Genomic DNA, 26493 nt, shown 5'->3' with positions numbered 1-26493 from the left:
GTTTTAATTACTGCTGTCGCGTCTTTTATAAAGTTATAAAAGAGAACAGTATTTTTTTGTGATATTTGTCCAAAAGTTGATTAGATATTGAGGCGTTTTAATTACGTTCGCTATGCATTCCGGTGAATTATTCGTTTCGTAACACATTCTCTCGATTTTTTCCTCACTTGAGTGCTCTCTTATTAGAAAACACTGCATTAGTGAAAGAGTGACTGGTGCAAAAAATCGTAATAACACAAAATTGTGTGATAAGAGTCCAGCAAGGTAATTTCCAAAGCCATTAAAAATGCAAGTTATTCACATAATTCCGCACTTTTTTAGATTAGCTGAAGGAAGTAGATAACTGTTATCAGCAGCACACTTTTCCTTAACCCATTAAACAGTTTCAAACTTTCGAGGCATTTATTCACCCCTAACGTTGCCACCCCTGTTTTTTGACATTGCGCAAAAACGTCTCCCATATGTCACGCTTAAACGTCAAACTTTTTATTTATAATGTGACTGTTTATGGCCACTTGTAACATCACGACGATGTTCCTGTGAAAGTACTTAATTTTTGGGCCCCAAATCCTACAATGTCGGGAGTGTTCGGCTACAGCCGCGAGGCTGTCCGTGTCAAAGTCAAGGTAAACGAAAGGAGCCCCCATGTGCACACACCAACCCCTTGTTTTAGAAATACGAGGGGGCGCAACCCCCAGAACTGCGCAAATTTAGCGTGGACCCCCAAATCACGTCGTTCGAAGTCTTGCAGAGCATCCTAGCCAAGGCGTTTGATCTCAAGGGGGATTTTGCCATTTGTTACCGGTTGTATGATGTGAGTGGGCATGAGACGTACATGCCGTTGTTGTCGGATTGGGATCTGGATGCGGCGTTTCTGAAGTATGGTTCCCTTGTTTTGTTTTGTGGAGCCTCTCTCATGGGTGTTTTCCAGGGCCTATAATATGTCAGTGGGGAACAGTACGGAGCCCTGTTTGTGTCTCCGTGTTGATTTGAAACCGTTCGAAGAGTGTTCAGATGACTGGGAACTTAAACAAAACCTCCCTATTATAACACAAATTCGGACTTCTACGTGCCAGGAAGCCAAACCATCGCCACGTCTTCATGGCATTTTTAATCAAATGGGCAAAACATTTAATTTGGTCCAGAGGGCGTTTTTGGGGGACGACGCCAATGCCCCGCTACAGCCCCCACGGCCCCCTTTATCCGACTCCGAATTCCGCTCATTCCTCGACCCTGTGGGGCAAATTATTTACGCCAAGGAGCTCAGAAACGTTATTTATTTTGGCGGAATTGATCCCAGTCTGAGGTTCAACTAACAAAGCCCAAATTTTGATTTTGTTGTTTCATTGCAATTTTAGGAAAGTCGTTTGGAAGCATCTACTCAATGTTTATCCCGAGGGAATGACAGGGCGGGAAAGAATGGATTATATCAAACGTAAAGCTGCAGAATATGTGACTTTGAGGGAGACCTGGAAGGCGGCTATTGCTCAAGGACCAGTGGCTGGGGAATTAGCTTATACAACTGGAATGGTCCGAAAGGATGTCCTCAGGACTGACAGACATCACCCTTTTTATGCCGGGAGTGACGATAATCAAAATATCGCCTCGCTTTTTAATATTTTGACCACGTAAGTATGATGGCCAATCAGGTTCGAGTGTTGTTTGAATTAGCCAATCGAAGGGCGAACTAATGGCCAATCATAGGCTCAGTAAAAAACTTTGATATGGCGTGAATTTTGCCTTGTCCTCTATAAATAGACTAAATTTGCATTTTTATCGCAAGTACAAGTTGTTATTTTGATTGTAATTTTAGTTACGCCCTAAACCACCCCAAAGTGAGCTACTGCCAAGGCATGAGTGACTTGGCCTCCCCTCTGTTGGTAACAATGAATGACGAAGCCCATGCCTACATTTGTTTTTGTGCTCTTATGCAACGTCTCAGCACGAATTTCATGATTGATGGAATCGCAATGACTCAAAAATTTACTCATCTAGCTGAAGGTTTAATGTATTACGACCCGGAATTTTACAATTATTTAAAATTGCATCAGGTTGGTTGGTGCCCCTGTCGCAAAAACCCCGCATTTATTTGTCATTTTCAAGGCCGATGATCTTTTGTTTTGCTACCGTTGGCTCCTTCTCGAAATGAAACGCGAGTTTGCGTTTGAAGACTCGCTCCGAATGTTGGAAGTGTTGTGGAGCTCCTTGCCCCCATATCCCCCCGATAACGAACTGAAACTTTACGATATTCAATTCCAGCCGATCACGGCTACGCCACCCATGAGTCCCCTTGTGAAAACGCCTCGCGAAAATGCATACACCAAAGTTTGTGCTTTGCGACGTCAAAGTTCGTCGATTTCGCTCAGTAATTACACGACGAAAAAATCGGGAACTGTGAAAAGGCAAAATCATAGTCTTGACGAGACGATTAGTAAATCACGGAATAATATTGTCGATATTAAGTTGAAACACCAAAGTTTGGATGATGCTGCCCTCTCGCGGCAAAAATTGGCGAAAAGTAACGAAACTTGGCCGAAAAACGCCGAATTGAAAAACGAACTGAGGCCGAGGTCAGTGTCGCCACTTGAAGCCAAGTCTGATTCTTATATTTTATGCAATGGTGTTAACAATACGAAGCGGAATAGTTTATCGTCTAGTATGACAAGTTTGATTAAAACGACCAAAAAAAGTGGGCATTTTAAGGACTTGAAGGATCGGATAGCTGCGGCTAAGTTGTTTTCGTCTCTTGAACGTCTTGATAATTCCATAAAAGAAGAGAATGAGACAAAACCCAGGGGGAAAATGGTTAAGAATTTGAACGAATTTCTCAACTTTGCCTCAGTAAATAAAAATAAAATCTCCGATAAATTGGTTAGGATGGGGGCAAGTGTTTGTGAGGTTGATAAACCGAAAATCCTTCTCACGAAATCGAGTTTTGACGATTCGGAAAGTTCAAGTTTGGAAAAAACACGGCATTATTCGTCCACTTCAAACGATGATACTTTTGATGAATACAGCCCGGATGATTCCCAGGAGTATTTCCCTTTGACCACGTCAGTAACACGAGAATTGAGACTGGAACTGGAAAATTTGGACCGGAAAGTGTTCGGTGATAAGTACATTGACAGGTTGTCGGAGTCGCCCTCTACCGAGGGAAGCAGCGAAGTGAAAACGGAACGGCTGGAGGAGCTCACAAAACCTGCAGTCCCACAGGTTTGTTACTTGACTAGACCTGACCTGACTTGACGTCACGAGGTGACCACAATAGGTAACTTCGTGATGTCAGATGACAGATTTGTGTCCTTACTACAAAATAAAAATCAATTTGCAGGAGAAGCGAAAAAGTGACGATATTTTCGTGTGGGAAAACCCGCTCCTGTCGAAAACAAGCCCCACTTCGATGCAGACGCCCGACGAGCAAGCGGATCTGGAATACGACAGTGAGATGCCTACTCTAGTCAACGAAACCTCAGCCACCAAAACAGTGACTCCTATCAAAGTGATAACGTCGTCGAAACCGGCGAAGGAAGTGGTTAGGAAAGAAAAGGAGGAGCTTCGGCATGTTCCACTCCCAGTGAATGGGGCCCCCATGACGAATTCGTGCGAGGAGGTGACGGAAGTTATCCGACCTTCGTTACTCCCCTCGCCGAATGAGTTTGGTGGGGGTAACCCGTTTCTTATGTTTTTATGTATAACTGTGCTTTTGCAACACCGCGAACATATTATCAGTAAGGGTATGGACTATAACGAGATGGCAATGCATTTTGATAAAATGGTGAGGAAACATGACGTGACACGAGTGTTGAATCAGGCGAGACAAATGCATGCGAGGTATATCAAGCAACATACTATAGCTCAACAGAAACAGGACTGTTAGAGAGTCGGGTTTTTTTACGCTGTGATATTTTTTGGTTGTTGGTTAGTTTGGATGTTTTAATGGATTGTGCCTGGGGTGGATACTCGCTAGTCTCGTTCCTATCAGAGTTTTTTTCAAAAATATGCAGTATTATAATTAAGTTTACGTTTTTTACAGGGAGAAGGCGAGTCGGACGAAATTTGTTTTGTGTTAATGATTATGAAGTGACTTCCACAAAGCCAACTAAATTCATTCCGACTTTTTATAAGTTGTATGTACTGTAATTTTACATTACACCATTCAAAATGAAATAAATTAAAATTAATACGTAAAGCACTTTCGATTTAAAAATATGTTACTTTTTATTTTTCTTTTGTGTTTGTATTTTTATAAATAAAGCTGTGGGTTCTCTTACGTTTAATAAGTTGGGGAAAGCAAAAGAAAAGTAAAAAGTTGAACAAACTTATCTGCACAAGTCAGGAGGATTGTGTTATAGAAATCCTTCAGCAATACGTGAAAAACTTTAATTACTTGTCAATTATGGTTTAATTGAATTTGAGTTGAACTTCACGATGATAATAAAAGTATTAAACGAGAAAATGTAGTTTTATTTGTGTATTTGTTATTGGCAATGTCGGATTAGTTCAAGTGTGGCAACTCTGCTCCAATTTAAAAACGTAAAGTTGGCGCCGTTCCTCGATCAGGTTGTCAAACTTTCGCAAAGAATTTTTCCAAAATAAAAACAATAAATTTGGAAAATAGGGAAAACTCAGCGACGGCATTTAGCAATTTTGGAAATCACTTCAAATGATGTGAAAATTCTGGTACAGGCGAGACAACCCTTGCGCAAAAAGAGTCGCTAGTGAACATAACCACAAAAAATAAGACGCTGTCATTACTGTAAAAATTGATTTTTTTCGTCTATTTTCCACTGGGTATTGTTAAATATGCCTTTGATTTGAGCAAGCAACAATGTGGCCCGTGCTGTTGGATATGACAAAAGAAGAATCCATGCAAAGTTTGCGGAATTTAGGTATTTACGTAAATCGCACCAGTCCCTCCAACCTGTCCGACATTTCCAGAACTGGAAGCCTATGCCCATCTCGTGTCGGCGCTGCGAGCCCAAGGCCCCCTTAACCCCGACAAACGCAAACTCCTGAAGGACACCAGCCAGGTGCTTAATATCCCACAGGACCGCCACAAAGCCGAAATTCGGAGAGCCGTCAACGACGAAAAACTCAACACGATCGCATATCAGTAAGTCCGACAACCCCCTTGACCAAATCCGGGTTCAAGGGGCGCTGTTAGTGTTACAGGCTTGACTGAATCGCTGGAAGATTGGGCGCAAGAGGGGCGCAGGTCCGTGCCGCTGCTACCCAGAATGGCCCCCCAGACCGCCTACTCCGCCATCGCCGATGAGGCGGCCGAAAACGCCAACCAGACCAACAAACAACTGCCCTATCCTGCCGCCACCGAGCGAAAACGGCCCCCAATGCAGCCCCCCGTGCCAACGGCGCCAGAAACGAGCAAGGGGGCGCAGTTCCGAGTCCCAGAAACACCCAAAATTGAAGACAGCAAGAAGCGGAAACTACCCATTTGTACGGAAAATAGCAGTCTCGCGCAGCACCTCCTAGGCCCCCCGAAGATGAGTCGGACTCAACAAATATACAGGTCGATTCTTTTTTTTAATTTGACCGATAGCTAAAGATTAGGTTACGAAACGCGTACAAATTATTGAAATGAAAAATACAGACAAAATAACATAAATCGTTGTTTCCGGCTAGAATTTTTTCCATAAAAGTTTTCTTGTTTTTTATCAAAGTTATTAGTGAATTGGTTGGATTTAAATTAGTTTAAAATCATTCTATTTGTTTCTATTCGTCTTCCAATCTACTGTCTTTTGAAGTTTTTATTTTAGAATTAATTTTTGTGTAGGCAACGGACGAAAGGGGCAATACTGAAAGAACAGATGAAGCTGAAGCCGCAGTCAAAAATCCCATTTAATCCGATTATGCAGTCGTCAAACGGCCCCAAAGTAGTGTTGCCCCCAAGTGGCGAAGAAACAATCGAGCAGATTCAAAACGAGATAAATAATTACCCCCAAAAATCTGACGCCCCAAGTTGTTCCAATGAGAATCAAGCACCTCGTGCTAAACTCTTCACTCCAACTAAACCCACCCAGAGTTTAACTTTCAAACAAATCACAACAGCAGGCACTAGTGACGTGAAATTGTGCCCAAAAAAGACCATCACTAAACCGGGGACTCCCCTGGGACAGAAACTAATCGTTGTGTCGAACGCTCAAACGATTCATACCTCTAGTATTCTACAAAAGACTTTGTCGATACCGTTGGTTAAAAATATCTCTGTGAAAAATTTCGAAAAGTTTAAGATTGTCACGACAAGTAGCCCACAGCTCGTCACTGCCGCCAATAATATCAATTCGTTGAAACATAAAGTTGTGACTGTTAAAACAAATCCGACGACTAAGAAAGTGATTCCGCTCTCGTTGCTTAATTCAAAAGGGGGGATTAAAGTGTTGCCAATTGGGGGTAAAATAGTGGGGAAGACAACAACGAGCACCTCCTCGCCCCCATTGTACATCGTGAATACAGTGGCCCCCAAAACCACGACGCCCGCAGTGGTGACAGAGGCGCCGCCCAGTGTGAGTAAAGAAAATGGGAAATCGTCGGTTTTGGGCGATATTTTGAAGGCGTCTGGTGTTACAACTGACGATTTTGATACGCAAATTGAGGAGTTTAGAATTCCGAATAATCATGTGGCTGAGGAACAAGTGGAGCAAGTTGAAGAGGAGGAACAAGTTACGTCGAGTGAAAAGGGCGATTTTTTTATTCTGCGTAAGTGATTAGCTGGATTTGGGGATTTCTTTCCTAATTGTTTCGTTTTAGCTGAAGGTGAAGTTGTGGAAATGAAAAGTGACAGTACAAAAACAAACGAAGAACAATTTTCAAGCGCTGATGTCGTGACAGATGATAGTGAAACAGTGATTTTGCAAGTTCAGAGTTCGGAATTAACAAGTGTTGGTGATGCTGCTAACTGATATTTATTTATTTTCTAATTTATTATTATTAAATTAATCCGTTGACTTTTTTTAAGATGCATTAGTTCAACTTTTTGTACATTATCGCTATATTTTATCAGACGTTTTGCTCAATAAATGTTCAATCACTTTGTGTTGCCAATCAAAATTCATGTAGCAGTTTTGCGTATTTTAGCATTTTACTGAAAATTTTGTACATATGTAATAGAAAATGATTGTAGTTAAACAAATTCATTGAATATATTCTGTACGTTTAAATAAACCATTTTTATTTTAAACTTTTTTTACTCTTCACGTCCTTCCCCTCCCTGCCACAAAACGCAAAAAGTAATTTAAAGAAAATTACAAAAAGTATGTATCGTGGGACAAACACATGTTTCAGGCGAACAATTTTTTCAAAACGTAATTATCACACTCACCGTTTGCGCCCCAAATTTTCAGAACCGAAAGACACAGACATAACATTTCGGTGAATCACCCGGTATATTGACGTTTCTGACAACCAAAGACCAAACAAAAACATAACCCATAACCTTACCTTTTTTATGCCCTTGTCGTGACATTGTTACCTAACTTTTAATTACAAGATGCAAAAATAACACATTTTAAAATGACCGGTGAAAAAAGGTAACTGGTAACTGTATTTACACTCTGGTATTATTTTCCGATTTTATTAGCCACCTTCCTCGCAGAGGCAGCCTCCTCGAAGACAATATAAATTACGAGCAATTCCTCAAAGTGTCAAACTATGAGGACACCGTCCGCCAGCTGGACATCTACTATGGCATGGGTACCCTCCAGCGCTTAGTACAACCCCAAATAAGCAATTTTTTACAGTCAAACGCCAACTTTTGCTGTATCAGAGCCCCATAACGGGGCTTTTCCCCGTTTTATCTAGTGATACTAAAATCGGGAGCGTTCGCGAGAGTGTTTATTGCGCGGCCGCCGTATGGGGGCTGTATCAAGCCTACCGTCGAATTGACGATGACAGGGGCAAATCGTACGAATTGGGACAATCAGCAGTCAAATGCATGCGAGGCATTCTCGAATGTTGGATCAAACAAGCCTCCAGAATCGAATTATTCAAGAAAAACCAATGCAACGTTCATGCTCTTCATGTAAAGTTTCACCTAACGACAGGAAACGAAGTCTACACGGACGAGTCGTACAACCACCTTCAAATTGATGCCGTTTCCATTTATTTGCTGTTTTTAGTGCAAATGATTGCCTCAGGCCTCCAGATTATTTACACTCAGGTAAATTGAATGTAACGCCAGAGGTTTAGATTTTTTGAACATACTGGGGATGCTCTAAAATTCTGTAATCTTGTCCCAAATTTTAACACAAGGTCGGTTTGTTTGCGTTTGAACATTTTTAAATTTTGTCTAATATGGAAAGGAACCGTAATAATAATTATAAATATTAGAAACAACGTGTTTAAACATAATTTTACCCCAATAATATGCAACCAGTTATACTTATGACATAAAAAATTGCGTTCATTAGTCAAATTAATAACTAATTTGCGAAATAAAATACAAAGACAAGCAGTTGAGAACAGAAAAGAAATTAAACGCACTTTGCTGCTGCTAGGCGCTAATATTTTGTGTTAGGATGAGGTGGCGTTTGTGCAAAACTTGGTCTATTACGTCGAGAGGGCTTATCGGACCCCTGATTACGGCATGTGGGAACGTGGAAGTAAATATAATGATGGTACTCCTGAAATCCACGCTAGTTCAATTGGTTTGGCCAAATCGGCCTTGGAGGCTATCAACGGGTGTAATTTATTTGGGGAAAAAGGGGCTTCCTGGAGCGTCGTCTACGTTGATATCGATGCTCACAATCGTAACCGGAGCATTTTTGAGACACTACTTCCGCGAGAGTCGAGCTCTAAAGTAATACGTCCCGCCTTTTTTCAGTCGCATTAAATGTGTTTGTAGGAAGTCGATTCGGCTCTCTTACCTACAATCTCATTTCCGGCTTTTTCAACCCATGAAGATTTATTGTACAACGAGGCAAAAAACAATATTGTTAGTCATTTAAAAGGCAAGTATGGGTTTAAACGCTTCATTCGCGACGGTTACAAGACGCATGTTGAGGACAAAAAACGGCGCTATTACGAGAAAGGTGAAATCAAACATTTCGAAAACATCGAATGCGAATGGCCCCTATTTTACATCTTTATGATAATTGATGGGGTTTTTAAATCATTGCCCGACCAAATTTCCGAATATCAAGACTTGCTAAAACAACGAATTTACCTCGACCAAAACGGCGGTAAAATATCGATTATTATTAAATCAGGTTGAGCTATAATTAAAATTCTAGACCCGGTAATTCCCCAATATTATTACGTCTCGGCTGAGAATATTGGAGCCGAACGCTCCGCCCCCAACGCCATTCCTCGCACCGCCTCCACCGAGGGCGGTCTTTTCCTCTGGAACCAATCAATGTTCATTTTGGCCCAACTTTTAACCGCTGGACTTCTCCACATCAATGAACTTGACCCAATCAGACGCTACCTCCCTTCGTACAACCGGCCACGTAAAGGGGGCCGCTACTCTGCTTTTCAGGTAACCAATCAATTTTTTTACACACACACTTAATTTGACCAGGGCTGGTTATAATTACTCATTTGCTTTCAGGCAAAATTCTCTGTTGTAAGTAATTTTTTCAACCCCCACTCACTCACACGCACACTTTTCTAACACGAGTTTTATTAATTTTTTGTTCTGTGTTTCCAGGCGAAACCGTCCGTTGTAAGTAATTTAATTGTTTTTTTGTTAACTGTCAAATTTTACTCACACTTGTCCACCTTATCATTGTCCCGTCCGTGATATTTGCATGCCAATTGTTTTTTGCAATCACAGGGCACTGCAACCGATTTGGTGGTCCAGATTGTTTTAATTGCCGAATCGATGCGTCTGCAAGCCATGATGGCCACCTACGGTATCCAGACCCAAACACCACATGAAGTAGAGCCTGTTCAAATCTGGTCGTCGACTCAGTTAGTTAAAGTTTACGAAAATCTCGGTGTCAATCACAAGTTGAAGTTGCAAGGACGTCCGCTTAGACCTATCGGGAGTTTGGGCACCAGCAAAGTAGGCTTTGCGGTTATAACCGAACCGGTTGTATGTCAATCTTTAGGTTTATCGAGTGTGCGGGGCGACCGTCCTTTGTTACCCTCTCATATTTGAAGTGTCGGATTTTTACTTGTACAGAGATATGGAGTTGCTGATTGACGATATTAAGACTGAGTTGCAATTCGTTGGCAAGTATTGGCGGTTATCAGGGCGGCCAACTGTGTGTCTTTTGATACGTGAGGAACATATGCGGGACCCACAATTCAAGAAAATGCTCGACTTACTTGCCATGCTCAAAAAAGGGTATTGTGATGGTGTTAAAGTCAGAGTAGGCCGGCTTCAAAATTTAATTTCGAGTTCTTGTGTTGGTAATAATTGGGCACGCACACAAACCATTTTCTTGCAATTTAATTACTTACAGAACATTTGGATTTTATGAATGTTTTGGACCAGCCTGTTGACACATACGCCCAGTTTAAACAATTGCAACATGACTATATCGGTTATCAAAGTTTGACTGATGTACCACGTGTTCTTAACTACCATGACGAACTTAAAGATTTTTTGGTGAGTCGGTTTGTGACATTTGGCTCGTTTTGATTGGTTGTTTAGCATTTTAAGAAAAATACAACTCTTGAGATAGTCGAAACGATTAAACAGTCGGAAAGTTTGTACGCAAAGTGCCAACTTTTCGGTATTTTGTTGAAGCGTGAAGGGGGGGATTTTAAGGTTTTTGATCATACTGTGGCCGAACATTTGCACAGTATTTATCATCAAGCTGGCTGTTTGAGACATTGGGCTGCCGTGCGCTACACTAGCAGTCTTTTGTCGCACAATGTCGACTCGATAAGTCCGTTCATTACGGCTGTTTTAGTCCACGGAAAACAAGTAAATTAATTGAGTAGTTGTTCGTCTTGTAAAAGTAATATTGTAGCTAACTGTGGGCGTGATCGGTCAGAAAGAAACTGTTTTCGATAAACCAATGACGCCAGCCGAAATACAGCACGTGGTCTATAACACAATCCAGCCGTACGATGTCATTGGTGCAGTTCTCCAACAAGAAATCATTCTTTATTGTGGGCGTTTGATCGCAACAAACCCTGATCTGTTTAAAGGAATTCTCAAAATTCGAGTGGGCTGGGTCTTGGAAGCCATCAAGTGTTATTTGGGTAGTTTGCAATTTTGTCATTAATTTTTTTAGTTTGAAATCGCCCTTTCAGAGATATTTGGTGATAAGAAAAAACTTGAAGATCATAGTCCTTACGAAGTGCGCCAATTGTTGTACAAAGTCTTGTCGATTAAAGAATGGGGGGCAAAAGAAAAGTGAGTTGGTGTTTGCTTTTTTGTTTTATAGCCCCTTGTTGCTAGATTGACTCCGTTTCAAAAACGCCAACTAGAGGGGTGTCTCTGCCGGGTGCCCACTTTTTTCTACCACCAGGTGTGGGACGTGATGGCCCGGACGCCCCAAGGGATCAAAGTTTCGGGTACGGTCCTGCCCCAGCAACCCACAATGTCGAATTTGGCAAAGTGTGAGTTGACTTTTTCGCTTCTTGTTGAGGAGATGTTGAATTGTATCCACCGGCCGGAATATAGACAGTTGGTGGTGGAGTTGTTGAGTATTGTTTCGACGATTTTGGGGCGGAATCCCGAGTTGTTTTTCAGTCAGGCGTTGGATTTGGAGCAGTTGGTCAATGATGCGGCGGAAATGTATGTTAAGGTAGGTTTGGAGGATGTGGACTGGAAATGGTGGTATGTGTGGAGTCAAGGATATGTTACAGGATCATGGCTTGCACAGTGATGGGGTTAAGAAGTTGATGGAAGTGCCTTATATACAGTCGACGGGGTATTTGGCGAGGGCTGTGGTCAATTCGGTGCTGAAACGGGGGCAGCTGAGTGATCTTGAGAATGATTCGGAGACTTGTCTCGTTTCGTAACTGTGTAATATTACGTTTGGAAATAAAGTTTTTATTCAGCAGTACGTTGTTTTATTTTTGTAATATCCGTTCGGCTTATAGCCGTGTTTGCGAAACGGAAGATTTCTGTCCGATAAAGTTATGGATTTGATAAACTATCCATAAAAAATAAACAACAAATTGCAATATTTTCTGGAAATTACGTTGACTATGTTGTCAAAAAAATAGGTTTTTTTTGGAAACTGGTTATCTTTATCAAAGCTCAATAGTCAGTAAAGACAAGGAACTGAATCAACAAACAAAATCGTATAAAATAATATTCTATGCCTAATTGTCAGATTTTTTTTGGTGTTTTACTGGCTGCCTATAATATCTAACAATTTGAAAATATGGCCACCCGACAAAATAACTATTTCACTGAGAAATACTGACTAATTATTTTAATTAATACTCCTACTATTTAATATAAATTAAATATGCATGCATAATTGTCATACAGCACATTGTAGCTGAGTTTCTTGTACATTTTTTTATTTAATAAACTTTTTCGAGACATCATATGATTGTGACCAATAATAAATTAATAAACAGGTGTTTAAATTTAATTTAAAACTGAGCAGTTATGCTAATGCCATTGATTATTATCATCACTGAAATTACAGTTAAAAACTTAATACTGGCATGTCTTGAATTAAACATTAAGATTAAGATAATTTACAACTAGTAAGCATCATCACTGGTTGAATGAAGAATAAATTTGTAATAATTAGCTACTTGACAGCAATTTCGTTAACATGCTACAAGAAAATAAAATTTTATTCGATTGGCACAAAATTAGCAATTAAAATTTGGACACTTCGTGGAAAACTGGTTTTACTCGAAAACTAAATGGATCCTAAGAACTAGTACTTAAGTCTTAATTATTTCTCATTGTTAACTGTTTATCTTGATTGGTCTGATTAAATTATCTCGTTTTACAACTACACTTTAACTACATTTAATTTGCTTCCGAAACCGTCAAGCAATCACAACAATTCACTCAGTTATTTGTATTAATTACTCTCGAACTGGTAGTTAGCGCAATGTTATTGAACCGTATAGAAAAATCAAAATCGCTGTTTCTCAACCGTAATCAGGCGTAAAATCCCCGAGGCCGCCTCAAACGGTCTCATTAGAGCCAGGGCTACTCCACACCACATTTATTCAAATAGTCGTTAATTACGAAACGTCCCCACCTCACACCTATCACCTTAAAGCGCCTGCTGGCCGGTTAAGAGTCTTGTCGTCTCATCGGAAGACAAATGTTGACTATAGTCTGGTTGTGCCTCTTGGTGACGCTGGCGTCGGGGGCGCCCGAGGCCGACACCACCCAGGGCCGGCTCCGGGGGAAGTACCAGACGACGAAAGGCAACCGCACCTTCAGCGCCTTCGAGGGCATTCCCTTCGCCAAGCCGCCCTTGGGGGCCCTCAGATTTAAGGTAAATTTGTGGCACACGTGGACGTGTATTCAAGGAGAACGGGTTTGAATTTTCGGCAGGCGCCGGTCCCTGGGGATAAGTGGGATGGGGTCAAGGAGGCCACCTCCAGGCACAACGTGTGCCCACAGAGGGATATCTACAGGAGGGCCACGCTGATTGAGGGGGACGAGGACTGCCTCTACCTCAATGTTTATACGCCACAGGTATTTGGAAATTTTACGTTGTTTTGACTCGGAATTACGGAAAATTACCCAAATGTTGCATCAATTCATTTTTCAGAAGTAATTATTTTAATGCAATTCATGCTGTGAAAAATGAATACATTTTTAATTTGACGCATTAGCTAGTTTATTAGAATACAGATATGATCGACTTTTGATACAGCCTTGAGTTGCTGTGTGGTTTTTAATATCTGTAACAGAAAATACGCTGGCTTTTTATTTATGTAAAAATTATTTAAAATGTTTGTAAATTCTTATCTTCTTATCAAAAACTAAGTATTAGTGATGTGTGTTCACTACCTACTTTTGCATTTAATCGCTCAATGAAACAGATAACGTACAATAAATAGTGTTCCAAGCTTATTTTCCACATAAATTAAAATTTTATCATTCAAATTTAAATAAAAATATAAAATAATAGGTAGAAATAAAATAAAATTCAACGTTTATTGATTGACGTAATTTATTGAAACACATTTATGCAGATTTAATTCTACAATGCGATTTGAAAAAGTTCAAGCATTTTCTCATATTTTCGATTTTTGGGCAACCAAAGACCGCAATATAAAATTCATATTATTTATAATTTTTGTTTTAAAATATTGGGTAGGTACCTATTGAACATTTCAATTATCTATATTTCTTGGGAAAGTGTGGCACCAGATTTTATTTAACAAATGTAAATGAATCGGTTCTTATGTTTGCAGTCTTCATATTATCTGAAGTTTAGGTAACTATTTGACTTCAATGAAGTCTCATATAAATAACTATTATGTCAACATTTATTTAGAAAACGTGCAAATTAAATAGCAAGAGCCTATTTTTTGTCTTATTTTTCACTATTAATAAATAAGCTCTAATGAAATTGGGGGAAACAAAAAATTATCCTCCGGTTAATTGTCACGCAACGAGAAGGCTAATTGACTCAAGCGGTCGTGCTTATAACCCGTAATTATCGAATTAACAGACGTGTCCATAAATTTAATTTTCAAAGTGTTTAAATCGCTTGAGTAAACACAAATGTATTGAAAAACAATAATTTCACACCTAATTTAGACAAAATTATGAAAGTTTTGTTTTTGTAACCGAACAATTCTACAATAACTGACTTTTATTAGTTATTCAAATTTATTTCAGTTCAAACTTCACTTTGTTTTTTCATTATATTCAGGCCTTTGTTTCCGCTTTGTTGTATGAATTTGCAATACTTTACCTATTGCGTAATAAAACCGGCTAGTTGGTTCGATTTTTTGTGCCAAATTACTTAAATAAGTCAAGAAGCCGCTCCATATCGCCTATGAATAAATTAAAATAATGTTGTTTTAATTCCCCGATAATTCATACAAACCCGAGGAATTCCTTACAATCACTTAATTAGAAAAATGCCACGTCTAGCAAATTACGATTAACCAACATTTAAATGGAGCATGAATGAGATTTTTATTCCGTAATGCGATTAAATTGTTAAGTGTCGTTCATGAATGATTTATATTGTAGCGTTACAATGTTACTTCATATGGAAAGTCGTCAAAACCTTATAGAACCGTCACTTTTTATGTAAAAACAATTTGTCCAATTTACACTTTTGATTCGAAATGGGAAAAAGTGATTGTAATAATGTAAAGCAATCGGTTTGAGTAATTCGACCTGACCTGATTTAATAATAGTTATGACTTAATCTAGCATTTGAAATGCTTTAAAAAATGCTTGCAAGGTGGGTCAATCTGCCACCCCTCTACCTGTCATGGTGTTCTTCCACGGGGGCGGTTGGCTTTGTGGCGGCGGCAACTCCATGTGGTACGGCCCCGAAATTCTCCTTGACCGTGACGTTGTCCTTGTTGTCCCCAATTACAGATTAGGTGATTTTTCGCCCTTTTTGTCCCGCTCTAATCAAAGTTCCAGGAGCGCTGGGATTCCTAAGCACTGGGGACTCCGTCTGTCCCGGAAACAACGGCATGAAGGACCAGAACCTGGCCCTGAGGTGGGTCAAAGACAACATCGGGGAATTCGGGGGCGATGCCTCAAAAATCACTATTTTTGGCGAATCGGCAGGCGGTGCCAGCGTCCAGCTGCACATGGTGTCCCCTCTCAGCAAAGGTTAGTAAGTGAATTTTTACGCCCTTGTAAAAAAAATCGTAGGGCTTTTCCACACGGCAATCTCACAGAGCGGCACCGCGCACTGTCTCTGGGCCGTGGCACCCGAAAATCAAGGGGCCAAACATGCCAAAATGTTGGCTGAGGAATTTGGGTGCGATACCGGTTCAAGTGAGGCTTTAGTCGAGTGTTTGAGGCACATTCCTGTCTATGATCTAGTCGCCAAAGACCAAATTTTTATGGTACTGTGCCATAAATCTAAACCATAAAATTATTACAACCAAATTTTAGAAATGGGACACTGATCCCATGATTCCCTTCAAACCGACCATTGAACCCGCCACTGAAGGTGCCTTCCTAGTCGAACACCCCAGCGAGACCATGAAAAAAGGTACTTTCAGTCAAGTACCATGGATCGTGGGGTTGAATACCAACGATGGGGCGCTTCGCGCCGCTGGTATTTTTGGTAACCCGTATTTAATTGACGAACTTGACGACAAGTTCAATGAAGTTGTGCCCATTTCGCTACTTTACGACGAGACAAGTAGTAGGGCTAAGGAAGTGACCAACAAAATTCGCAAATTTTACTTTGGGGCGTCGAAAATTACCGAAAGTTCGCGCTTTGATGTTGTGGATGTAAGTATAGACGAAAAATTAAAAAAAAAACAAATTACTGAAACTCCGCGCAAAAAGTAGTTCGGCAGCAAACTTCAGTAATTCCTTCAAAATCCACAAACACCTATAAATATTCACTGACAGACAAACTTAAAACGATTAACACTTTTAAAGTAGTGTTAAACATCGTTAACACAACACCTTTTTAATTCGAATTTGATAGGACCACAAAATGACAGGTGTCAAAATCAGCGGAGGATTACAAGCGCGGGAATACTACCAACCTAATATTACATACTAAACATTTTTCCAATAGTTCATTGTAGTGACTTTAATGTTTTAAGGATATTTAAAAAATCTTTTGTGAATTTTCCAAATTTGGTTTTAGATGTACACTGATGGCTGGTTCCTGAACGGTGCCGACGAGGCCATTCGGTACTACCTCAAATATGGCAAAAAGCCGGTCTATTATTATTTATTTGGCCATCGTGGCGTTGCCAGTTTTACCGAAATTTTCGGAGACAAGGAAAAGGACTATGGAGTGTGTCACGCGGACGAACTTCAGTACCTATTCCCCATAGGTGATGGGCTTTTCCCAGACAAGCCCCCAAGTCCGGACGACAAAAAAATGGCCAAAATCATGACCACACTTTGGACCAATTTTGCAAAATTCGGCGATCCAACTCCAGTTACCAACGAAGACATCCCAAATAAGTGGACTCCTGTCATATCTAAAGACATGGAATACTACAACATCAACCTGGACAGCCTGGAAATGAGACAAGGACTGTTCAAATCACGCGCCGAATTTTGGCGTTCTTTACCAATTCATGCAAAAACACAGGAAATAAAAGATGAACTGTGACAAAATCTTTCATTTCGTCCCTTGCTTCCTCTTCTTCTTTTCCTTGGCTTTGCGTTTCTCCTCCCGCGTGAGCTTCTCCTCGACTTCGTCCACCTTCGGAGGCGGTTCCACCTCCGGGGGCGGCGGCACCGGCCCCGCCATTACGGCACACGTGTAATTCCCAATTCCGGGATCGTCGAAAATCATCTCGTTGAATCTGTCCCGCCAGCCCACGTAATCAATCTCAAAAACGGTCTACAAGATTGTATTGTTGGTTGCCTGACTTTGCATAATTTTACTTTCATTCCGATTCGTTTTGCGAGCTTTTGGAGGGTCCAACAGGACAGGATTCCCATTACGACGGGGATATTCAGGGATCGGGCTACGTCTACAGCCGAGAGGAATAGTTGTAGACCTAGAGCTATAAATCTGGGATTAGGGGATGGTTAGGAGGTGATTTAGCTAACCCTTTTTGCGGTATTCTGGTCGGATGCATAACAGACAAAATTGGAGGAATATGTCACAGTTGAGGTCGGTATAAACGTCGGCTTTTCGGCCGAGGTAGTTTGTGAACGCGAGGCACTTTTTGTGGGCTTCGCCCTCCACGTGGAAAACGCGCCCGAAGACGTTGCTAAAGTCGGTTTTGTGTACGGCTTTGAGCACCAGGAAGCCAGCGACAGCGTCTTCGTTGGCTGAGATTTAAAAAAACTGATAGATATTTCCTATTTTTTTCTGTAAATAAGAATAAACAGAAAACGCAATAAGCTTGAAGATTCTCGATTGTAAGCTTAGGTCGTGTTGTCAGCTCTTAACTTTTTCTAAATTGTGATTTTTTGTCATCTCGGCTTCGCCTTGCGCCTAACAAGCTTTCGCACTTTTTATTTGTGTTTAATGAAAAGATTTAGCGCGAGATAAAACGGCAGTAAAATCGCTTTTCGGTGCTTATTTTCGCTTTAACAAACACAGCTCTCCCCTATCAGATAACTCACACTCATCCAGCGCGATAATGGAAGTGCGATCTTTCAAGTAAAACAGCACCATATTTAGGAAGGATTTTATCGAGTCTGGATCCTCTCCGAGGTTGCTATTCCGACAAAGCACCTCCTCTTGAAAATAGCATTCCTGAAAGCACAAAACCGGTGAAAGCGCATTTTGTCACGTAGTGACACCGACTTGGATTATTCGCAAAACTTGATCGTAATAAACCGGCTTTAAGTCTTGGATCCGGATACCGGAACCCAACCGTTTCCATATTATAGGTGCGTAGATGCGTTCGCGTTGGGCTTTCAGGCGGTTTTCCTCTTCTTCGAGTTCGGAGTTCAAGTGGCGCTGTTTTTCTTCTTCGAGACGCGCCCGACGACTCATCACTGGAAATTTAGAGGGAAATAGGGCCGAAAGAGAGTGACAGTTGAAAACGTCAAATGCAATTTAGGTTCGAGGGCATTTTCCGGTTTTTGTGTAATGAGATTGCGCTCGAGGTGGAACAAAGCACTCGCTTTGTTTTCAGCTTTTTCCGATTTGTTTTTCGGGGCGAATTAGAGGAAAATGGGAAATAAGATCGCAGATGCGTGCATTTCCGCCACTCTTATTGACTCGCTCGCCAGGAAAAATTCAGAGATATGAAACAAATTTTGCAACCAGGAAAATCTGTTTTAAATAATATGATAAAGAAATGTTTTGTGCGTTGTTATCACATCGTGGTTATTTACAATAAAGTGGGTAAAATAGAGATAAAGATCTTTCGTCGATGTGCGTAAATAGCATCAAAATGGCGGCATTGTCACTACCATTCGTCGAAAACAAATAATCCAAGAAAAGCGCAATTGCTACCAACTTGACTTTTCATCAAGTAACAATACAAACAAAGTTTCTGCTACACGAGCTCTTAGACCATTTTTCATTTGTTGCGCAACCACCAGCTTATAAATTTGACGTTTTGTTTACACATTTCTTTCAATCTCGTGGGCTGGTAGCTGCACAACACGAAATTTTCCTCCATCTGAATGTCTGACATCAAGAGCACTTGAAATTTTTGTTACTTAATGGTTTTGAAACACAAACAGATATGTTTTGTATTGACTAAACCATTGCGAAAATGGAGTATCTTTATCTCCAAGTGTGAGACGTCCCTCATATTTCCCAAGTCAAAAAACTGATGTCTTGACGCAAGTAATTAAAAAGTCAGACCCGGCACACATGTCTCTCGTTAAAAAGTCTTTCAGTGTCTTGGTGGCAGCCCTTTGAATGCATGAGGATTCAAATCGAATGAGTATTGAATTCTGAACGCATGCGTTCTCTGGCTGGGACTGGTGCATAACAGTCTGAGAATGTTGAGAAAATCAGTTTGCGCGAGGCGCCATGCTGGAGCGGGAGTAGGTGTTCGAGAGTAGTGTAGTCTTGTGTTTTGGTTCTTTTTTTCTTTAACGGATAGGAGAGTTTCTAGTGGATTTTTTTATGTATTGTTTGGAGGGATCGAGCACTTACACTAAGGTCAGTTGTCCTGCCATGACACCGTGTCTTTTCGCCCCGAAATTTGGCTTTTATTTCCATTTCTTTTGACAGTTGTGTTTGGTTAGGTTAGGTTTTTAAAGGGATTTTTGTTTTTCCAGTCGTGCTTTGTGAGCGCTTCGTATTTACATATACGACCGGCTAGTTTTTTTTTTGTGTGGGGACTTTACCCACATGGCACAGTGTTGCAACAATTAAAAAATTAAATTCCTGGCAGATGCAAGGCCACCGGAAATATTACAATTCATGCAAATAGAGCGTTAATCACTTGACTGACTCCCGATTGTTTTGATTATTACGCACAAGGACGAGACCAGTTGAGAACCTCTGGTGAAATTTATTTGATTTTGGTATTATAAACAATTACTGAAATAGCGTTACTTATCAGTCGCGAAGGCCATGTGTTGAGTAAATATAGGTTTCGGGTTTTTGCAGTGTTGGTATGTCTTGCATTCGAAATATTGTCGCAGTGCTGCCATTAATAAAAAAAAACACAATTTCCGGACTGTGTGACGTAATTAAAGACGACTGTGTTCCGTAAATCAATCGGATTGTTTACGGATTTGATTTTAAATAGCCATTAGCTCGTGCACTGAATGAATTTTAAAATAGACGTGAAAGTTTACTATGATTCATTCAGGTTTTCGGCGAATTTAATGATTTTTTTTTAAATATAGCTTTTTCGGAAATTACTCAGTCACTTATTTTCACCGTTGGTACCGTAATCACATTGATAATGTTTTGACATGAAATAAGCTTTTATCGCAGCTATTGATTCGTGATAAAATCGGTAAAAATATGCACTGGATACGTGCGAAATAGCACAGTTATTGAGCTTTTTGACAATGAAATGTAGATATTTAATTGTTATTTTCAACCAATAGGAGATAATTTTGAACCAAAATTAATTGAATTATCTGATACGCCGATTGCATTGTGGGGAATACCCGACACATGCCAAAAACAGTAGATTACGCGATAAAATGAACTTTGATTTATTGGCTGTAAGTGTTTCACAAAGTGATCCAGAAGCACTGTCTCAGTTGGCAATTCGAAATTTTATTTTTAAATGGTACTATTAGAGAAAACAGTTTGAATCACTTTGTAATAGCCAAATTTCTGTTTGAACTTGGCAAGACTAATTTTACTATTTAATTATTCTCAGTAAAGTGAATTGCATCTTTACAATGTGATAAAACTTTTTGTTTTTATCCAAAAGATAAGTTAATACAACATTTGGTAATTGCATGATTTTAATAAACAACAACAGTTCGTGTGTAGCCAAGCAGTCCAGTGGTGTTCGATTAGATTGTATTATCTGTTTTCTAACAATTAAAATTGCGTCAGGATTTTTATTACTTGCGCAACTGAATGATTTCATGTATAAAATCCTCCTCGTAATACAGTCTTTTAGCGATTGATAAAAAGTTTTGCAACCGAATTTGTTTGGTTTTATTTGCGATCCCCCATCCTTTTGAAAAATCTTCCATTTGAGTTTATCGCTTTTTAGCTGATTACTCGCCTTCTTCCTTCCAGTTCAAAGGAAGGAAACGTTGATTGTAAAGACGAATTTCGAGTTTGTAGATTTTTCCGATGTCTGATTGCCTCTCTCTTGCAACTTTCATCACCACACTGCGCCCTTGTGGTAACGTAATGATGGCCGAAATTAATGTTATTTTATAATTCAATTAAAACTCTGGCGCTCCAGTTTGAACAAATTTAATTACGTGGAAGGAACGCTGCTGCCATTCCGCCAACTTGTGCTTTCAATATCTGGCTCTAGTGCATGTAGCATACATTTCCTGAATCGTTAAGATAAGATTATACGTTACACATAGCTGACAAGGCCGAATCGATTTTAGCCAAGTGTTGGTTGGGGTCAAAATTCAAGACTTTTTTCATGCTAATTATAGATAGGCAAGCCGTAATTCACGAATTTAAAAATCTCGATTCATTAAAAGCGTCGTAATGGTTAATCGTCGCCGCAACAAAGCGAAATCCTTTCTCCGCCGCATAAAGGATTAAATCGACGGATCTTTTGTACGGTCCTTCAGGAAATCCAACGGCTCACACACGTACACAATATAATAACGACTCGAGGGAGATTGTTGCGGAGAAAATCACGAACTCGATGTTATCTACAAACAAATTTGAATGAAGCATTGCAGCCTATTGTTGCCTGCCACCATTATAATTCCTACATACGCTACTAAATGCATGCTTGTACGGCTTTTTACTACTGCCCGCTTGATGGTCACGAAATATTTACATTTTCAACAAATGAGACTTTATAAACTATTTGTTGCGCCTGAACGGGTTCTCTAGACGTTTTTAATGTCACTGCTGATTATGTCGTAATTTGTTGTGTTTATTGCGGCAGAGGCGGCTCGTGCAACTCACAGTAAAACCTGCATTATTGCACGGGGTTTTCCCCTTTTTATTTAACCAATTAAAATGAATTTTTATTAAAAATACGTAACAATATACCAAAGGTTAAAAATCTGGGTTTGTTAAACTTGGGTTATTTTATTGTAAATCATAATGCGCTGCCACTGGTCAGGCCTTCCAGAATCTGGCATTTTTGTGAAAGTCTGAGGTATGCTGGCGCTAACGATCCAATTAAAAAAAATCATCCATTCACTGCCACAGTTCACTGCTATAGTCTTTTCTAGCGCCAACTCGTTATGCGATAATTATGTTTAAAAATTATTCATGAATGGCCCTTACGATCAGAACGTAATTAATTTAAGTAGCGAATTGAGGCAACCGCCCCCAGGCCGCCTCCAACAATGGTGTTTACGTAGTCAGAACAAATTTGAGTACGGGCAGCCGCCCCTCTTATTTACGCACAGGTTTCAATGCAATTTCCCCGACCCCGGAAGGAGGAAAAACCGTCCGCCGGCCGGGTCGATAAATCCCGAAAAATCCTTCATTAATTAGGGACTGATTAAACAGTTGGCCACTTCTTTAAAATCGTCAAACTATTTAATTTCGCTTATTGGTGGCAAGTCGTTAAAATATGTCGCGCGGTCACGCGAGCAATCCGATTCACTTTAATGATTAAAAGTGGGGTCCGCAGGAATTTTAAACGTTTGGTTGGGGTTAAAAAGGGGCTTAAACAGTAGTTGGAAGAGGCGTGACGACAGAACGCAGGCAAAGTGCTTGGTAAAGAGTGTAATTTGTTGAATTGTCGGGCTCGAGGTGTTTTGTTGGGCTCGAAGCACGGAATTTAAGAATGTTAAGAGGTGCAATTTTATTTCGCTGGGGGTGGTTGAGTGTATTTACATAATTGCAACAGTGAGAGTGGGAAAAATTTGTTAACACAAGTTGTAAAAAAAGTTTATCGACCAGTTGTCGCCCTTCAAACGTGGTTGTGTGGGAAAGAACCATCGTGGGCGTAAAAAAGCCCACCACAGTGTGAGAAAGCCGTGGTGCAAACGGGAACCCAATTTGGGCGATAATTGCGGGCGAGTTCGATTCGAAAACCCATCATCCATCCATCCAATTCTGCGAATTATCCAAAAACCCAGCTGTGGGTGGAATACAAATCAGGGCACCCCTTCCCGCGCTCTCTCTTTGATCACATCAAGTTTGTGTAACTTTTTATTCAAGTGGTTGGCTCCCGAGCACTTATCTCCTTGTACTTGAAGCATTTGTTTACAAAATTTCAGTCCCCGTCTATTTTTAGCGCTTCAAGTTTGCTCACCTGATGATAATGTTGCAGTTTATGTGACTTACTCGGCAGTAAAAACGTTGTCATTTGTCGCTGGAATCCTGGAATGAATCAAACGCTCCTCGTGCTCCTTTTGTAAACATCTAATCGCGTTCTGGGCTGGTTATTCATGAGGTAGTTGCACCGTCGGCGCCAAACCTTATTAGCAACGAACGCGTCTCTGAAAAATCTTTTACCAAAACGGGACAAAGCTAGCCCAAAACTGCGCTATGGCGGACTGGTCCAGCAGGAATCCGGCCGTAAAAGGCAATCGAACAACTCCGAATTTGATGCTCTAATATGGCATGACGAGAAACAAGGGGCGGAAATGCCGTTTTTTCCAACGGGAGGGAGGCTTATCGCGGGGTCACTGCTATCAAAATATCGACCTACGAGAATTGTTGCCAGCACGTAAACCGGATGCAACTCAAACGAAAGCGTTACCGGAAGAACGGCTATCTTATCGGAACGCGCTTCTGCCAGGAAATTAAGACTCAAAACGAACGGAGGACAAATCCGAATTACCTCAATTTCTCACCGAGGACTCGCCTAATTGCGCGCTCTTTAATTACGATTTGGAACACGACAGCGATTTTCTTCTGGAGCTCAGTTATTATTTAAGAGTTTATACTCTAGTTAAAAAAGTTTGGAAGTAAACTATAAACCCCCTGTATTAAATCAAATGGGTCAAAGTCACTTTATATGTCTGTTGGACCTTGCTTAACACTTACGTGGTAATAATGTCTTTAAAAAAGCCCTGTTCTATTTTTCATTGGTTTCTAAAAATAAAGGTGTAAAAGTTTTTTTCGTTTTTTTTTCTCAAGTAATCCCTGAACCGTTTTGAAAAACCTAACTGAGCCTATAGCTGATCTGGGCTACTTTATATTTTGGACAATAAACAAAAAAAAAGAACACAAATCTAAAATGATAATTTTTGTGTAGAAGAAAGGCAGACATGTGAGAAATTCCGTCTCCCCATTAAGATTATGTAAAGAATTTTCGTTTGTCTATTTTGGCTTCGGTTATCTTTTTATTGCGCGCCCGAAATTTACGGTCTCGCTAAATTTAGCTCGGAATTCTCGTTTTTTCATCGTCGATGCGGCTCGACCGCAGAAGCTCTACTAAATCAAACCAATTACCTGAATGTTGTCCCAATCCGGGTATTAACTTATCGTCGCTTACTAATGTTAGGAAATTGTAATTTCCCTGTGTTCAACAATCGATCGTACAACTCGAGTCCAATAAAAAAGTTTGCGCTGACATTAATCTTCCGGATTTTTTGCCGTTTTGGCTGAATCACGCCTTCAGATTCAAATTTATTTTAGTACAATTAAATGGCGGAGGTGTTAAAAGAGTCTGCAAACAAACACGTGGCCGATTTTCGTAATTTTTTTCGCTGGTGTCTGTCTGGTTGTTTGAGCGAGGTCTAGCCCGCTTGTCGATTTCCGTCACGTTTTCGTCGTCTCGCGTTTTCCGTGACGACGGCCCGAAGATCCGGTGCATAGTAATAAGGAGGGACATTGATACAGTCGGCGGACGTGAAAGACCGTTTTCGGTCTTTGTAGCAATCAATTAATAACTCGGCGGCAAGTTGAGAGGTCGTTAAATGAAGCGGACGCGGTTATTGTAAATCGCACAATGATGTATTGTTGTTTAGCGTGCACTTGTGATGGACGGGAAGCATTTATCATCTCTCGCTTTTTCGAGATTTATACCCCCGTTGGAGAAATATCGTCGTGCGGCTTGAACTTTATTAGGGAGTGGCGGCACTAGAGTTTGCACCTTGCAGGAATGTTCACGCCAAACTTTGCGAGATGGAAAGCTTGACGCGGATTAGGGAAATGGCAAGAAATTTTATTAGACGCAATTTTGATGCCATTATTACAATCCGGCTGGAATTTAAACGGCGCACGAAAGTTTAACGAAGTTTGGGACAGTTTAGGGCCAGCAGGAATTTTTCAGGTCAACAGGAACAAGTTTCAGTGATTACTGTTTCTGCGCAGGAATGCTGGAATTAGAAAAATCTAACACGAGTTGATAGAAATATTATGCACAAAAACTGAATTTTTTATCGAGACTTAGGCAGCTTTGAATGACTGCAGGAAAATTGTTTCAGCAGGAATGTTGCATGCTGGAGCCACTCAACAATTTTTATTACATTTTTTTGCTTTTGTTATTGAAGATGTAGGAATCCGTAAAATTGTTAAAAACAAATACAAATAATGGAGCAGGAAATGATAAATTAATCATAGTAGAAGAACAGTAATTTTAGACTTCAGCTAAAATTTTGTTTTGTCTCTTTTGAATTATAGGTATATTTTATGTGACACTGCCACTCGTAAAAACTTATGTGAAGATTAATTTTATGTGAAGACGTTATTTTACGTGATTGCTTGAAAACTGTTTTAGCAGTAATTCTATTTTAAGCAAGTAATACATATCATATCATTAGAGGACACGAATATTAATCATATTACAGAAATGTTTTGGAGCTTTTAGTGAGTACTTCGGTTTTTTTGACCAAATTTGGTGATTTTTTCGTTTTAGTATAATAAAAGCAGGAAGGAAAACTTGATTTTTGTCTAAATACGTGTTTAAATTCCCAGAACTTGCAAAAATAATGCCATTTTTTATATAATTCTTTCTGTGATTTATTTACCTTTCCATGAAATTTTGCGGAATAACTAAGTTTTTGCTGAATAAACGCTTAGAAAAGGTAAATTTTTGGTCAATTTAGCCAAATTTATTTATTAAAAAGTTGACAAGAATAAATGATAGAAATAATATTTTAAACATGTTAAGCCAGATGCAGCCTGCTTTAAAATCGATACAAGTGTAATTTTTATGCGCTTGCAGGAATATCGTTCTCGTAGGAATTTTTGCATGACGCATTGTCTTAACATAATTGCTATTACAAAAAACTTACAGTGTAATAATAAAACTACATGCTACAATGCAGAAAATAAATAAAAAAGTGGTTCTACCTAATAAACTGGGAAAGAATGACGGCGTTTATTATTTTTATACGCTTGCAGGAAAATGATTCAGCCGGAATGTTGCAGTGACATACCGGGATTTGTTATTACAACTATGACATGTATAATTTGT

General features: G+C 40.0%; 6 protein-coding genes across 16 annotated transcripts in view; 5 read left to right on the top strand and 1 right to left on the bottom strand.

Moving 5' to 3' along the window:
* Positions 1-19: 19 nt before the first annotated feature.
* Positions 20-4456, top strand: LOC100141578 (uncharacterized protein). Of its 4 annotated transcripts, none has more exons than XM_008195908.3 (9): positions 20-264; positions 322-626; positions 674-879; positions 932-1306; positions 1359-1628; positions 1814-2051; positions 2104-3213; positions 3332-3775; positions 4034-4456. In XM_008195908.3, the coding sequence occupies exons 2-9, from the start codon at positions 576-578 to the stop codon at positions 4082-4084; spliced, it is 2745 nt and encodes a 914-aa protein (XP_008194130.1). In that variant the 5' UTR covers positions 20-264; positions 322-575; the 3' UTR covers positions 4085-4456. The 4 variants fall into 4 exon arrangements, with proteins under 4 accessions (XP_008194130.1, XP_064212781.1, XP_001811946.1 ...); XM_064356711.1 differs by having other exon boundaries at positions 3332-3831; XM_001811894.4 differs by having other exon boundaries at positions 3332-4456.
* A 74-nt stretch (positions 4457-4530) lies between these two features.
* LOC100142463 (uncharacterized protein) lies at positions 4531-7195 on the top strand. The gene is made up of 5 exons (XM_001811944.4): positions 4531-4889; positions 4939-5113; positions 5165-5527; positions 5792-6714; positions 6766-7195. The coding sequence occupies exons 1-5, from the start codon at positions 4829-4831 to the stop codon at positions 6915-6917; spliced, it is 1674 nt and encodes a 557-aa protein (XP_001811996.1). The 5' UTR covers positions 4531-4828; the 3' UTR covers positions 6918-7195.
* A 189-nt stretch (positions 7196-7384) lies between these two features.
* Positions 7385-11975, top strand: LOC100142267 (uncharacterized protein). 7 transcript variants are annotated; one of them, XM_008195910.3, is made up of 16 exons: positions 7385-7544; positions 7595-7707; positions 7755-8173; positions 8531-8812; positions 8858-9194; positions 9246-9490; positions 9563-9577; positions 9662-9676; positions 9788-10018; positions 10065-10368; positions 10422-10567; positions 10613-10888; positions 10935-11169; positions 11221-11323; positions 11369-11717; positions 11779-11975. In XM_008195910.3, the coding sequence occupies exons 1-16, from the start codon at positions 7528-7530 to the stop codon at positions 11932-11934; spliced, it is 3243 nt and encodes a 1080-aa protein (XP_008194132.2). In that variant the 5' UTR covers positions 7385-7527; the 3' UTR covers positions 11935-11975. The 7 variants fall into 7 exon arrangements, with proteins under 7 accessions (XP_008194132.2, XP_008194131.2, XP_064212779.1 ...); XM_008195909.3 differs by having other exon boundaries at positions 11767-11975; XM_064356709.1 differs by lacking the exon at positions 9563-9577.
* Positions 11976-13129: 1154 nt separating this feature from the next.
* On the top strand, positions 13130-17191 carry LOC657938 (juvenile hormone esterase-like). The gene is made up of 7 exons (XM_962044.5): positions 13130-13391; positions 13451-13594; positions 15327-15471; positions 15515-15709; positions 15752-15948; positions 15998-16342; positions 16710-17191. The coding sequence occupies exons 1-7, from the start codon at positions 13215-13217 to the stop codon at positions 17184-17186; spliced, it is 1680 nt and encodes a 559-aa protein (XP_967137.2). The 5' UTR covers positions 13130-13214; the 3' UTR covers positions 17187-17191.
* Positions 16638-18725, bottom strand: LOC100141857 (uncharacterized). Of its 2 annotated transcripts, XM_001812081.3 has the most exons (6): positions 18339-18725; positions 18155-18287; positions 17633-17857; positions 17465-17586; positions 17146-17420; positions 16638-17090 (listed from the first exon to the last, which is right to left on the bottom strand). In XM_001812081.3, the coding sequence occupies exons 1-5, from the start codon at positions 18528-18530 to the stop codon at positions 17196-17198; spliced, it is 897 nt and encodes a 298-aa protein (XP_001812133.1). In that variant the 5' UTR covers positions 18531-18725; the 3' UTR covers positions 16638-17090; positions 17146-17195. The 2 variants fall into 2 exon arrangements, with proteins under 2 accessions (XP_001812133.1, XP_064212809.1); XM_064356739.1 differs by lacking the exon at positions 17633-17857 and having other exon boundaries at positions 18339-18722.
* A 766-nt stretch (positions 18726-19491) lies between these two features.
* The window catches only part of pico, a 51474-nt gene continuing 44472 nt past the window's right edge, over positions 19492-26493 (top strand). Inside the window, exon 1 of the mRNA XM_015980489.2 lies at positions 19492-19655. Coding sequence (XP_015835975.2) covers positions 19620-19655 — 36 coding nt within the window. The 5' untranslated portion in view covers positions 19492-19619. The remainder of the gene's footprint in view (positions 19656-26493) is intronic.

The sequence above is a fragment of the Tribolium castaneum genome, chromosome 5 (genome assembly GCF_031307605.1).
Source record: "Tribolium castaneum strain GA2 chromosome 5, icTriCast1.1, whole genome shotgun sequence".
NCBI classification, from domain to species: domain Eukaryota; kingdom Metazoa; phylum Arthropoda; class Insecta; order Coleoptera; family Tenebrionidae; genus Tribolium; species Tribolium castaneum.
Note: the sequence above shows the minus strand (reverse complement) of the source record. Positions and strands in the feature narration are given on the sequence as shown.

Excerpts from the sequence above, each read along its gene's own strand:
- LOC100141857 (XM_001812081.3), bottom strand. The coding sequence starts at position 18,530 with ATGAGTCGTCGGGCGCGTCTCGAAGAAGAAAAACAGCGCCACTTGAAC. Across the intron at positions 17,858-18,154 it reads CATTATCGCGCTGGATGAGT|CCAACGAAGACGCTGTCGCT; the intron begins GTGAGTTATCTG and ends TTTAAATCTCAG. Across the intron at positions 17,587-17,632 it reads ACCAGAATACCGCAAAAAGG|CTCTAGGTCTACAACTATTC; the intron begins GTTAGCTAAATC and ends CCAGATTTATAG.
- LOC100142463 (XM_001811944.4), top strand. The coding sequence starts at position 4,829 with ATGTGGCCCGTGCTGTTGGATATGACAAAAGAAGAATCCATGCAAAGT. Across the intron at positions 5,114-5,164 it reads CTCAACACGATCGCATATCA|TGTTACAGGCTTGACTGAAT; the intron begins GTAAGTCCGACA and ends GGGCGCTGTTAG. Across the intron at positions 6,715-6,765 it reads GGGCGATTTTTTTATTCTGC|CTGAAGGTGAAGTTGTGGAA; the intron begins GTAAGTGATTAG and ends GTTTCGTTTTAG.
- LOC100141578 (XM_001811894.4), top strand. The coding sequence starts at position 576 with ATGTCGGGAGTGTTCGGCTACAGCCGCGAGGCTGTCCGTGTCAAAGTC. Across the intron at positions 627-673 it reads CTGTCCGTGTCAAAGTCAAG|AAATACGAGGGGGCGCAACC; the intron begins GTAAACGAAAGG and ends CCCTTGTTTTAG. Across the intron at positions 2,052-2,103 it reads ATTATTTAAAATTGCATCAG|GCCGATGATCTTTTGTTTTG; the intron begins GTTGGTTGGTGC and ends GTCATTTTCAAG.
- LOC100142267 (XM_008195909.3), top strand. Across the intron at positions 10,369-10,421 it reads AATTTCGAGTTCTTGTGTTG|AACATTTGGATTTTATGAAT; the intron begins GTAATAATTGGG and ends AATTACTTACAG. Across the intron at positions 11,170-11,220 it reads AGCCATCAAGTGTTATTTGG|AGATATTTGGTGATAAGAAA; the intron begins GTAGTTTGCAAT and ends TCGCCCTTTCAG.
- LOC657938 (XM_962044.5), top strand. The coding sequence starts at position 13,215 with ATGTTGACTATAGTCTGGTTGTGCCTCTTGGTGACGCTGGCGTCGGGG. Across the intron at positions 15,472-15,514 it reads TGTCCCCAATTACAGATTAG|GAGCGCTGGGATTCCTAAGC; the intron begins GTGATTTTTCGC and ends TCAAAGTTCCAG. Across the intron at positions 15,949-15,997 it reads CCAAAGACCAAATTTTTATG|AAATGGGACACTGATCCCAT; the intron begins GTACTGTGCCAT and ends ACCAAATTTTAG.